The sequence below is a fragment of the Taudactylus pleione genome, unplaced genomic scaffold (assembly GCF_031769625.1).
Source record: "Taudactylus pleione unplaced genomic scaffold, aTauple2 ptg000086l, whole genome shotgun sequence".
NCBI lineage: Eukaryota > Metazoa > Chordata > Amphibia > Anura > Myobatrachidae > Taudactylus > Taudactylus pleione.
In genome coordinates, this window is record NW_028284488.1 from 2,274,056 (window position 1) to 2,288,388 (window position 14,333).

General features: G+C 42.1%; 1 protein-coding gene across 2 annotated transcripts in view; it reads left to right on the forward strand.

Annotated features, from left to right (window-relative positions):
• Positions 1–14,333, forward strand: part of LOC148529102 (uncharacterized) — a 39,027-nt gene that overhangs the window by 21,895 nt on the left and 2,799 nt on the right. Inside the window, exons 11-18 of one of the 2 annotated variants that reach the window (XM_088468866.1) lie at positions 1,538–1,676; positions 6,340–6,462; positions 6,599–6,715; positions 8,533–8,665; positions 9,242–9,395; positions 10,741–10,931; positions 12,571–12,708; positions 12,912–13,364. In XM_088468866.1, coding sequence (XP_088324992.1) covers positions 1,538–1,676; positions 6,340–6,462; positions 6,599–6,715; positions 8,533–8,665; positions 9,242–9,395; positions 10,741–10,931; positions 12,571–12,708; positions 12,912–13,364 — 1,448 coding nt within the window. The remainder of the gene's footprint in view (positions 1–1,537; positions 1,677–6,339; positions 6,463–6,598; positions 6,716–8,532; positions 8,666–9,241; positions 9,396–10,740; positions 10,932–12,570; positions 12,709–12,911; positions 13,365–14,333) is intronic. The other variant, XM_088468867.1, reaches the window with a different exon arrangement.

The window sequence follows — 14,333 nt, forward strand, 5'->3', positions numbered from 1 at the left end:
TAACCCTCCTTAGGGGTGCCTAACCCTAACTTCCCCCCCAAGTGCCTAACCCTAAGTCCCCCCCGGGGGTGCCTAACCCTAACCCTCTCTCCCCCTAGCCTAACCCTAACCCTCCCGGGGGGGTGCCTAACTCTAAGTCCCCCCCGGGAGCCCTAAACCTAACCCTCCCCCTCCGCGGCTGTCCGCTCTCGGTGCCTGGCATCACTACGATCGGGATGCCGGGCGCCGGTCTACCGGTGTTGGGGAAATGCGGGCGTCTACATCTAGACGCCCGGCATTTCACCCTTGCCGGGATATGACAGTCGGGAAGCCGGCTGCCGGTATTTAGGCAGTCGGCTTTCCAATTGCTTCCCATGTGGAGTAAGTGTGAAGATGGACATATGGGGCACAGTGTGAGAAGGGGTGTGTGTGGAGTAAGTGTGGAGATGGACATATGGGGCACAGTGTGAGAAGGGGTGTATGTGGAGTAAGTGTGGAGATGGACATATGGGGCACAGTGTGAGAAGGGGTGTATGTGGAGTAAGGGCCTGATTCAGAGCCGCTCGTAAGCGGCCGCTCGTTCGCTCTGAGCGATGTTTGCCCAACTGCGCATGCGTACAGATCGTAATACGCATGCGCGAACCAGTCAGTGCGGCCGAAAATCGTTTGTTCGCTAAATAGCGAATGCCTGCTACTTTGAGTGACAGAATGAGGCGTATGTGGGTGGTAACAGGGGAAGGTGCTTGAAAACAGGGAGTGGAGATCCGAACGCAGGCGTGCTTAAAGGTCAAAACGGGCGTTTTAAGGGTGTGCATAATTGATACAGCAGCGTCATTGACCACGTCACTGGGTTATTTTATAGCCAGAACTGCTCACAAAATTGTGGTAGCAAAAACCAACCACAAGAATAGCGAGCAGTTCATACCCTGGTCGATGTACTCGATTAATCTAATAAATAGCAGACATGACGTAGGATGCGAGCGGCCAGGGGGCGTATTTTTAAAAAAAACGACCGCAAGTTTTGTTCGCTCGTTCAGACATAGAGGCGTGAACAGACCGCAAAGAGCGAACGGTTCATTTGAATAGCCACCCCTATTTTCTGAACGAGCGAGTGCAAATAGCGTCCGGCTCTGAATCAGGCCCTAAGTGTGGAGATGGACATAATTTCAATCTGTCCCTGCTACTTGGTGGATGGGTGTTGGCTCTGGAAGCCTCCATGTTAAGTAGAGCCCCCAGACCACTGGCCTATTACAATTTGTATATATAGTATGTGTGCTATATCTTCACCTTTATATTTAGTTCATGCTATGCTAACAAGCTTATTTGGATGAAATTTGATGGGTATTACACCAATAGATTGATGAGGCTAATAAAGTTAGGGGATCATAAGCAATATATTTGGCAGAGAAAAATGGAAAATGAGAGGGAGTTTTTATCCTGTTTCATCTATACCGGGCCACAAATTCTGACAGCAGCCTTAAATGCAATTACTCATTTAATTAAGTGTTATACAAGCTATAATAGCTGGTGTAATATCAGTACATACTGTCATTGGCAGGGGCACAGGTCTGGTCCTCATTAAACACTGAGGAGAAGGATCAGAATTTAAATGAGTTCAAGATGCTGGCAGCGTTTGGTTTGGAGAGAGGCAGTGAGCTGGTATTATGCCAGCTCCCAGGGGCAGCACACAACTTCAGGTGAGTAGAATCTGAACAGCAAGAGAACAAAGAAACATTTAAACAAACATTTAACACAGACATATTGTAACAATAACAAATGATGTCGCCCATTTGATAAGTCTATTTAAAAAATTATTCTGGTAGACAAATATGCACACATTGGGTGGGATGCCTCGAGCATTGCATTTTGCATGTGATGCATCCTGCCACTGATCGAAAGCATAATGGCGTTTAGTAACGCCATATGCTTGTACAATTGCAGCTAAAATCGCAAAAGACAGCTCTCCCGTAAGAGCTGTCATTTGCGAAATAAGGACTTCCAGGTTTATCACCCAGGAGTCCTTCTGCGCATGCGCGGCTCTCAGTCAGTGCATGCGTGAGCCGCGGGAGACACTGGGAGGTATCAGATGGAATACCTCTCAGGGAACTTAGCGGTAAGAAGCCCATAGACTTCTATTAGGCAACGCCATCTATAGATACCGTTGTGTATCAGGTCCAGGCTCGGGAAAGTTCTGTTTTCCGGAGCTTGGTGCATATCAGGAATGCGGTCAAACCTTCGAAAATTAAATTTTCTGAGGTTTGACCACATATTTGGGTTGATGCATCCTGCCCAATGTATTTAAGTTGTTTCTAACTGGAATCGGTATGAAATATGGCTGAATAGCTGCCGGTTCCCACACCGACACCAGTAGCCCGATGAAGACATGTCCCAACAGTGGCACGTAAGTACCCTAACCCTCTCTTGGTGGTGCCTAAGCCTAACCTCCCTGGTGGGTGCCTAAACCTAACCCTCCCCCCCACGGCAAAGAGCTAACAATACCCGTTTACCTTCATTCAGGATGCCGGTTGTCGGGATTTCGTCATCGGGCTAAAGAAAGGCGTCAGGATTTCGACGCCTATCTTTAGTCCCAAGTCAGCCTTCCACCATCAGGATTCTGATGGGCGGCGGTAATATAACTACATCCCATTTCTAACATTTCTACTTGAGTGATTGAAACTGCAGTATGAAACAGTCCAAGCACTCGCATCCTTTCCTGTTCACTACAACAGAACCTGCCATTAATGTGGGTTACACACTTGGCTGATGGTGCCACGGACGTGCGACAAATTTTGGTAGGCATACGCACTTACCAATCAGCCTCATTACATGGGCGGGCATTTAAATATGTCGCTGGTTCTTGTGGCCAGCATATGGATCAGTAAGTCAGTCGCCTATACTAGAGATGTGCACAGACCCTCATATTTTGGTTTCGGTCATGTTTTGGCAAACCACCCTCAAGTGTTTTGGTTCGGTTTTGATTTTGGATTTCGTGATTTTTTTTTTATAAAAAACAGGTAAACGCATGTAACTTGGGCCTGTGTTTGTTCCTATAGTATTATTAACATCAACAACATTCATTTCCAGTCAATTTTGACATTGGAATCACAAGGGAGGGACATACATGCATTTAAAAACATGCAAGATCTGGTTTTTAGATCCGAGATCTGACTTGCGGCAAGTCCTTCTACTCAGAACCCCCAAAGTGACCCGAATGGGGGTTCGGTTTGACTCAGAACCCCAATGTTCTGGTGTATTCGCTTTCCAGCAGAACCAACCCGCTCATCTCTAGTCTGTACACACCTGCAGATGTGAATAATATATCTTTCAGATCTATCAGATCTGCTCCTATCAGGATCTATCGCAACCGCCCCCGACAGTGACTGTGGCAGGGGGAAGAGAAGGAAAGCCACAGCTCCCCTGAGCCCGGGCTACAGGAAGAATGTCGGGCGATCTTTTTGGGGGCGACCCATTCTGTAACCTGGCTGGCAGGAGGTGGTTGCCACAGCAACCAAGGGGCTGGCCAGGTGGGCTGAGCCCAGCGGCTTCCACAAGATAAGCCTCCAGCATGCTCATCTACCACAGTCACATCAGTTGCGATTGTGTCAGGAAAATCCCAGCCTGGTGTGGTCGCATCTCATGCGACCATGCCAGGCAAGGGATTAATTAACTGACAACCCTTCATGGTCATGATTGTGTATAAAAAATGCTGGATTGTGCTACTATGGCCTATGATTATGGCCAGCATGGCTACAGGAAGAGACTCCTGAGAAACATGGCCCAAGGCTTTTGGCTTGCTAGAAGTTGCCCAAATACAGGCTTTATCATCATGGGACTCTGAAGATAAAAAGCAACACTGTGGGATAGAAGCACAATATTCACGTTCCTGATATATGCGCAATAACTTGAAGCAGAAATAAAACATGTTACAGATACAGATCAATGACTGCAATATGTTTCCATAATTTTGCGGGATCATTTTCGTTGATGTGTTTTCCAGGATGACTATGCCCCATACACAAAGGACATTTTGTCACCCAATCATTTGATGATAATTATATTTATTAATCAGAACCCAATAGAGCATTTATAGGTTATGCTTGTATCATTACATTCCACTGTAATCAGTATGGTGTGAACTGAGTGGATTTTTTGGGAAGAATAATGGTGAAGTATTCTCCCTGCTCAATTCCAGATATTTATTGTATAGTCATTTCATGTGATTTGTTTCACTAAATAAGAATAATGTTATAATGAATCTATTATAATTCATTAAATACAGAGAGATTTTTATATTTCTTTTGAAAAATAATTTTGATCACTTTATTTTCTGATCACAATCTTTATTTTTAAATATATTTTGCAACCTACTACTCCTGTGTGGATTAGTGATTTAATGAATTCCAATAAAAATTAAGTTTTTATTTTACTATTATGCACATACACTTCAATTTGTCTCAGTCCAGTGGATAAATCTGCCTCATAGATTACTGTTGTGTCTGCTCTTTTTTTTTTGTTGCTATATATTTTTATTTTTTTTATTTTGACAGATTTTAAGTGTTTCACAAGTAGCACCACCTGCTCCAGTAATCCACAATGTACATACATATACCTTACACAATTAAAGGGAAATCCACCCGGCCTGTCCATTCAGTTATTTTTTTTCTCAATTCCAGATTGTGTTTAAAGTGACGAATCATATTAAAGCATGACTTCATTTTGTGTTCAAATGCTAAGAAGAAATGATATTCTGTGTGAGACATTGTGCCTGAGAAGGGCCTCATTCCTTATCTATCTATTCTAGATCTTAGGAATGTATTCATATAGAATAACTTATGTTAGCTAATTAAGGTAGTAGAGTGTATTCACCCTTTGTATTCAAGTCCGATTTATATGACAGGAAAGATAAGAGATTCTATGGTTCTATTCAGAACAGTGGTGTAAAATGTCAGACACTGTTTACTATCAAGGATTTATGTTCTCCAAGGCTAGACATAGCTAATAAATCTGTCAAGGAGATGTCATTTAAATTTATATCTGTAGATACTAATATTCGTTTATTGATAAGTTAGACAATACTGCCATCTACTGACGATGTATCTAATGCTTGAAATATATTCATAGATATTATAATTAGATCAGATAGGCAAAGTTATTGACCATGTGCAGACTAGATTTATTTGTCTCTATGGTAATTTGAGTGCTATAAAATAATCTGTCTGTCCAAAATAAAGGCAGAGTGGTTTTGGAAACACACAGGTCTTGTTGTTTGCCATCATTCTCCGGCCGTAAAATGCATTGTGTTAACTGGTGGCTGACCGCTGTATGTGAGCTGTGGAGGATAAAGGGTCTATTGAGAACAGCGTTTTCAGCAGACTCAATGCTAAATTGCATGTAAGTCAAACTGGCTGCATGTTGGCCCATTGCCCTATTATGTGACTTTATATTGGTGGTTCCATTTCTTTGTCCTCTACCTTTTGCTTAAATTAATATACAAAACTAGCCATGCTTACGAAATAGAAATTGATACTGTACATTAGAAAAAGTGCTACCTATTGCAAATTGGTCCAGCCAGTCCTCAGACCACAGCCACGCCTCCTCCCAGCATACAGAGAGGAGCAGTGCACTGCTGAGCTTGCTGGGACATCCTTAGACCACAGCCACGCCTCCTCCCAGCATACAGAGAGGAGCAATGCACTGCTGGGCCTGCTGCAACATCCTCAGACCACAGCCACGCCTCCTCCCAGCATACAGAGAGGAGCAGTGCACTGCTGAGCCTGCTGGGACATCCTTAGACCACAGCCACGCCTCCTCCCAGCATACAGAGAGGAGCAGTGCACTGCTGAGCCTGCTGGGACATCCTCAGACCACAGCCACGCCTCCTCCCAGCATACAGAGAGGAGCAATGCACTGATGAGCCTGCTGGGACATCCTTAGACCACAGCCACGCCTCCTCCCAGCATACAGAGAGGAGCAGGGCATTGCTGAGCCTGCTGGGACATCCTCAGACCACAGCCACACCTTCTCCCAGCATACAGAGAGGAGCAATGCACCGCTGAGCCTGCTGGGACACAGATTGCAAATGTTCTTGGTGGTCTTTAAGATCCAGTCACACAGCAATGACGGTCTGGGTTCAGCAAGTTTTTTGAGTATAGAAAGAGATTAAAGGTAAAGTTTGTCACTCTGCACTTTCCTGGTTGCACAAACTCCTTTATACATACAGTGTACAACCTTTGATGATTTTAGACTTGCCTGGGAATGTTCCCTTGACTTCTGCCATTTTCAATCTTTGCAATTCACAATTGTTTTCCCTGGGATGTATTCATCCTCAGTTGATCAAAGTGTCATTTATTTCATTTGTAGGGAGGAAGAAAGCAGCTGCTCATGTAAAGAGGCCACACAGACAGGTGTCCAAGCACTGAAAGAACTACAGAGGAGGCTGGAGCAGGAGAGGGAAACTGTCACTAATCAGGATGGGGGAAGGAGGTGATGTGCCATAGCAATGTAGCTATAATCATGTAGTTGCTGAGATTACTACTGGGCCTAGAAACCATAAGGGGCTCATACCTTATGCAGTAAATGTATATTTTATAGTTACTAAATATACTAATTTTCCCTTCAGCAGCTCGGGTTCCCAAGCATTCCAGTACCTCCAGCTGTTTGCACAGATAATCAAAGTGAAAATGGAAGGTGGATTCAGAGCTGCTCTGCTTGTGGTGGAACCATACTGGGAGCAGAGGTGATTTACATTGCACTGATACATACGGATGCCTCTTGCTTAGCATTGGGCACTGAGTAGATCTAATTACACTATGTAGACAAAAGTGATTGAACACCCCCGTGCAAGCGAAATGCATACCATTGCACATGAGTTCCAAATGGCCACTAATGTGGCGGTGTCAACAAGAACACTTTGTAGGGAGGCCCATGCACTTGCAGTACTACGGAAACAACAAAAGTTTTTCTCAGGAAGACAATGCCACCTGTCATGATTGTAGAACGGCGCTGGACTGGTATACAGAAAATTTGGTAACACGGATGGACTAGTCAGCTCAGAGTCCACATCTTGGGGGTCATTCAGACCCACTCGCAAGCGGCAGTACGCTCGCAAGTGGGTCGATGTTCCCCACTGCGCATGCGCACGACGGAGCTCCCTCCGTCGTGCGCATGCGCGAGACCCGGCGAGCGAAGGACTTTCCTTCGCTCGGAGTGTCTCACCAAAGGGGGCGTGCTGTCGATGGTGACTGACAGCACGCCCCCTTTGGTGGGCGTGCCTGCCAGACGGAGGCGTTCCCAAGGGAACGCCTACCGTCTGAAGCCGGCCCCACTGACATCACTAGTGATGTCAGTGGGAGTGATTTTGGCTCTGATAGAGCCAAAATCACTCCTGGCCTTTGCGGTTGGGAAACCCAACCGCAGGCTTTCACTCGCAGTTCCGAGACCATCGCGACCATCTTTTTGCACGCTCGTATATGCTGTGGGTGGTGACCCACAGCTATACGAGCGTCCAGGAGGACGCTCCATTTTAATGGAGGTGGGCCCTGATTCAGAGCGAGCGCTCTGGTCAGAGCGTCCGGCTCTGAATCAGGGCCCTTAACCCCAGTGAGAGCCTCTTAGACGAATTGGAGTGACGGGTGCTTTCTAGGCCGACTCGACCTTCTTCAGTGTCACAGTTGGTCACTGTATTTAAGGCAGAATGGTAAAACATACTCCCTGCTGTTGTCCAGGAACTTGTGGATAGTTGCTAAGAAGGGTGTCTGCAGTAATCACTGCACATGGTGGACCAACATAGTACAGGTTGAGTCTCGCTTGGGACCAGGGGTATTTTGGATAATGGAATATTCCGTATTTTGGAATATTTTCATTTCGTACTGAAATATCTTGGGAATGGGACTCCAATATACACACATTATGCATTTATGTGTTATATACACCTTATACACACAGCCTGCAGATAATTTTATACAATATTTTCAATAATTTTGTGGCTCAAGCGAAGTTTGTGCATAGAAATGAAATTCATTTATGTTTCATATATACTTTGTACAGACAGCCTGAAAGTAATTTTATACAATATTTTTTACAATTTGTGCCTTAGACAAACTTTGTGTACATTGAACCATCAAAAATCAAAGGTTTCATTATCTCAGTCATGCTAGAATTATTTCGTATTTCGGAATATTTCGATATGGGAGACTCAACCTGTACTGACTTTAATTAAATCTTGTTGATCTATTTGCTATCAGTGTCCAGTTGCTTTTGTCTACATGTGTGTGATTTGCTTGAGGTGTTTTGTGATCTCTCAACATAGTAACCAGTTATTCAGTAATCCATATACTACCTATTTGGTATAACTTAAAATAAAAAAAATTTAATATTCAATTTCAGTTGAAACCCTACAGATAATAAATATGTAGATTTTGCGTTTGGAAAGCCTGTCGATGTTGATTCATTTAGATCAATTTTAATTCGATCTGAATCAACCTTTAGTAAATCTATCCCTAGGACTACATTAAATCTACTCAAATAAGTCACTGAACATCTTTTTTTATCTAGATTCTGGGACGAAAACCCTGTGTGTTTGGATTCCTGCTTTGAGGAACTTGCTCATATCAGACTTATCACAGGACAAAGATCAAAACCAAATGTGGTAAAAAAACAGAATAACTTGCAGAAAATGTCACCGGAGGTAAGACAGGGCTGATTGAAAATGTGCACAGCGGAAATAGTACAAAGTCCAGCCTGCTACTACTGTTTGACCAGCTCTTCATTAATGGAATGATTTATGTTTTTCTTCTAAGATACTGCTTTGTTTAAGTTAATCATAAGAATGGAGAGACATTTGGACTGTCTCTATTACATGTCACTTTTGTGTGATTTTATTACAAATTAATTTCTTACTATGACCAAAAGGTGCTAAAGGCTTCATATTGAAAGTATAGATCATGGCCTATAGTCCACGGCTGCGAAATGTGCAGATGCCGCCATCTTGGCTTGCTAATCCATATACAGTGTTTCTCTGTACAAAATGGTGCATGACATTACAGAGCAACAGATGCACTTGGGTCCAACAGATTTACAGTTCTATAAATGATCCCATTTGTCCTGTGCTATACCTGGGATGTAATGAAAGAATACACAGAATTAGGTTTAGTTACTTGTGGTATTGCAGAAACTATGCCAAATATAGCACATCAATAATTCATACCTTGAATATACAGCCAATCAAGTAGGTTGTACTATATCTTCTCTCACATGCATGCAGGAGGACAAAGTGTTATCTCTACTCAGGAGACAGGAAGAAGCAAGAGACCTCTTATTTCAACTCTTACAAAGCTGCAGCCATGATGAATTACAGGAACCATCATCAAATCTGCTACACAGTAAGCCAGAGGAACACAAGGACCCCATGGAGGAAGGTCTGTGCTTCAATGACCTCTAATAGAACAGTGTGTAACCAGCTAGTGTAATGCTCCACAGTAGTTAAGCTCTGTCTGGTTCTACATTGATAACACAGTGACAGGTTTGTGAAAGTGATATTGTACAGACAAAGTTTATACTGAAAGTGAAGTATAAATTGGAAGAATTATAGATACTATCCCTTATAACATAAATAGTTTTTTCCTGCTAACTCTAGAATAAGATTTGTATAATTAGTAGCTGTGCTTTAAGCAGAACAAACGATGGATATTGTAGCATCGCTTCTTATGATGGAGAATTTCCATGATGACGGGAAACTGGATTCAAATATCGTCTTCTTTACCAATTGGCAGAGAAAAACATATAAATGTTATTCATTCTCATTGATCATTGTTTTCCATGTTATGAATAAACAAAACAGTTATGATTGTAGCCAGTAGATGGCAGTGGAGCCACATCTAGCACAATAGCCTTACTGTAATGTCAGGTATGGGACAGACCAGGAGGAGAACCCTGCAGCCCTGGCACTGGGAGAAAGTATAGCAGGGCAGAGGTGAGGGCGGAGGCGGGGTGACCCGGTAAAAGCTGGGTCCAAATTACTAGTACTCTATATAAAGAGATATTAATGTCATGGTTCCATAAATAATAATTATGAAGAAGAGCAAAACAGAGAGTTATGTTTTCAGAATTAGTTATTACCATAAACAACGTCACTTACAAATATTTAATTTGGTACAACTGGATAAAGCCAAACATTCTCTGACTATGATGCCATTTGTTTTTCATAAACATACATAAATGTTAATTAAGAGAAAGAAAACAATTTAAGATATGCCATATTCATACCATGTAGGTGTATGGATGTCATCAAGGGAATGACTACAATAGGAGCAGGAGCAGGCCCTCTCCTTGCACCGAGTAATTCGGCCAGCGGCTTCTCAGCACTGTGCTGCTGCAGGGCACATCTCTCTGCCTTAATCCAATGCTGCCCCTAATGTTTAACTGGTGTAACTGCTACACCTCTGGCCAATTCTCCTCCTAGGAGTAGTGAGGAGTGATGGTGCTGGCTGGGCCTGTTACAGCAGCACACCATCCTGGGGCCCCCATAGGTCTTGCCATGCCCCTGGATGTCAAACACATAATAATTGAATGCAATGTTCCTAGCAATATTCAAAAATATATGTAATCTTATCTGTAACTCTGCTGAGCATTCCTACTATGATAAACCTATATGCACTTTCATATCATGCTACAGTAATCATTGTGTAAAGTAATTGAGTATCACTAAATGAATCTGTTATGGGAACTTTAATACATAGCTTTGGTTCCTCTCTATTGCTTTAGCACCGGTTATTAAAGCTGTAAGAAACCCACTGAGACAACTTTTCCTTCTTGCTATGACGGTGACAAAGACATGTCTGCAGGAGAAGCGTGGAGCAGTGACATGGGGGGACTGTGCTGTGAGACTCCTTGTACAGGTGCAGCTAAAGCAGGAAGTGGAGTTGAGAGAGCTCATCCTGGATCTAGCTAAGGGGGTGAGACATATTGGTAGTGTTGTCCTTTGTCTTATAGGATCTCCAGCCTTGTAACACAGTGGCAGTTCTCACAACCTTATTATTGCTTGATTTGCGAGTAAAAAAAGAAACGCCACATATAATGGGGGCATTGGAGAGTGATATAGTGGAGAGAGATAAACTACCAGCCAATCAGCTCCTAACTGCCATGTTACAGACTGTTTTTGATAAATTACATTTAGGAGCTGATTGGCTGGTACTTAATCTCTCTCCACTTTATCACTCTCCAAGGCTTAGTACATCAGGCCCTTAATCTTAAAAAAAGCACCACAAACCCCTTGCCTACCTCCTTATTAGGGATGTGCAGGCTCGGATAGGTTCGAGTTTGCACGTGGAGTTCGGATTTTTCCCTCCAAAAAAACGGAACTCAGAACGAGGCAAAACGTCATCTTACATGGACGAACATCATCATTCCTGGTCTTTTGTCCAGGAATGATGATGTTCGTCCATGTAAGATGACGTTTTGCCTCGTTCTGAGTTCCGTTTTTTTGGAGGGAAAAATCCGAACTCCACGTGCAAACTCGAACCTATCCGAGCCTGCACATCCCTACTCCTTATTAATAGAAATGTGTCCATACTTTCCTGATCTGTAATATTCCAAATGGATTGTGTTCTCCACCAGCCTATAGCGGAGAAGTACATTTCTAGGTGCACACCAAGCAATGCAATAAAAAGCTTCACACATGAAGTGGTACATGTGATAAAAAATAATCCCAATATTTCATCACTGACTCTCATGATTATGATTTGATAAAGGCAAGTTGTCAGGTAACCAGGATTTCTGGAAAGGAAAGGGTTAATAAGGCTGGAGAGTAAATGAACACACAGTTATAGTGTTCAAACAGTACTCTGATCTTTATTAGGCGTGGCAGGGATTTCTATAGCTTTTCATTGCATATCTTATCATATTCAGAGCATGCGTCAATGTTTGCCAACATTTTTATCAGGGTCACATATACACTACAAATTCTATTTGTATTAACGGCAGGGGACAGCATTGTATAAATAAGCAAACAACTACTCATTTCTAGATTTTTTTTTACTATATTTGGCAAGTACTAAAGAACCTTTGTTCATTGTGCATGAGAAAGATACAGACAGTAACTTTCCATTGCAACATTTTATATATCTCTTTGCCATTGCAAACAATAAGCACATATAAATACTTGGCGAGAATATGTAAAAGCTCCTGTATCTCCATGTCAGCATACATTTGAACAAATCAATATTCAGAGTTTAACTCTATCAGATTTAGGCTATAAACATGCTTCAGCCGAGCAATATTTTAGTAGAATAACAGAAAAAATCTATTGCTATGGTTGGAAGTAAGACTTCTATGGGACAATTAGACTTTTGCAGTGATCCCTCCAGAGATGTTTCTGCTGTTCTTACATCAGGGCACACTTTAAGTGTAGAGAGGCTGCTCCTACTGTAAATGCAGAGATGCCGTATGAGCCTTGGTGTGTGCTGGGCAGTCCATCAAAGTGCACTGGAGCACATCCATGTTATTTTGTACTCCTCTTTACATATATTGCTCTGGATGCACAATCATTTCATAAAATCATCTTTTGTTGTTCATATGGTCCTAAAAATGTTACAGATTGATGATGAAGCACATAGTGATCATAAGAAAGAAACACCAGTCCCAGAAGGGCAGGATCCTGTATCAGACCTCATCCAGTTACTGCAGCCGCTAACACTCAAAGAGCAGCTCAGTTTGAGACAATTTAAGACAGAGGTAAGAGGTTGCATCGTTCCGACTTTACGTTATTCAATATAGCAATTCTCATCTCTGATAACTTAAAATGTATGAAGTGTAGCCATATAGAAAGAGTAACAACAATAATAGTAATTGGGGGCATTATAATGATATAGCTATCCATGCCTATTAGGCATCTATGTGTATGCGATAATGTGAATACTTCTGTGTTTCCGTTCCAGCTTGTCTCTGGTGCAGAAGGTTCTAATTTACAAAGAGAACAAGACAACAATGAAACAAACATTAAAGGAACTGATGATGGTCCAGAAACTCAGATAGATAATAGCAAACAAGCAGAAAACAAGATATGTCTCAAATACACCGACTCTACACAGGAAGAAATGCCAGATGAGGAGAGTAAAGGTGATGTAAGAAATCAGACTGAATGTCAACAGATGATGAATAGCAGCAGTTCCCAGGGGAAAAGACCAGAAGAATGGGCAGATACAGGAAAACCCCAGGAACAAGTAGACAACAGAGACGTCGTTATGGATTCATCTGCACAATCTCTATATAAGAAAACACCTACAGAAAGTACTGGAGAGAGTGACCCCCAAGGAGACCAACTGGCTTGCAGGAGATATGGAGAGAACACTGATAAGACATCTTCATGTAGTCATAAACATGGGGAGCAGGTAAGATATATATATATATATACAGTATATATTATACACAGACAGATAGATCCCCTTGTATGGTGCCACAGAACTCTTGGGGCATGATAGATAGAGATAGATAGATAGATAGATAATCAGTTGTTGTCAGTGGTTTTCCTTGCCAGCATATATTTTGTACCATAAAAATATAAGGTATTAGCTCATATTTTGACCAAAACATTTAAGCATACAGCCCAACATCAAGGGTCCTTATTTTCTTCTACAGACATTAAAATGATCCATACTTATCTCAGTACCTGGGACAAGAATGTTTAATCTTACACACCCCTAATTTACCACTTATAGGCTGTGCAGACAGGAGCCAGGACAACATTAGGCATTATTAGTTTGCAAAATAGAAATAAATATCCTCACACTAATTTGTTAGGAGACCAGCTGTATGGTAATAGAAGTGCACTGTACTGTATGAAACAAAACATTTAAGCTCCCAAACCAAATTGAAGAGTTTTCTTAAAAACCCTATTTAGAGATCCTTGTTGATGGGTTGAAATCAATTGTTCTTTGTCAGTATTCATAAAGTGTCTCATACTGGCATGCAGCTGCCTGTATACTGTATATACAAAGTGTAACAATAATACTACTTTGTGGAGACATTTCTACCAGTTAGCAAACTGCGCATACATACATTTCTGTGTATATGATAGAGTGCATACTCCTATGTTCTTTTCAAAGGTTTATCTCTGACTTAAATGTAATGTGAATATCAAGCTATAAAGAGTGCATGACCATAAGGAGTCAAGTATTAAAGAAACTAATGACGTTCCAGAAAGTGCAATAGATAATGACTAACAAGCAGAAAACACAGGATCTCTCAACTACCTTGGCGCATCCAAGGGAAGAGTTCCTGTGTGTAGGGAAACAGATGTGGAAGATGAAGTTGGAGGTGTTCCTACATGTTACTGTATATGTTGTGTAGGCCGTAGCTAG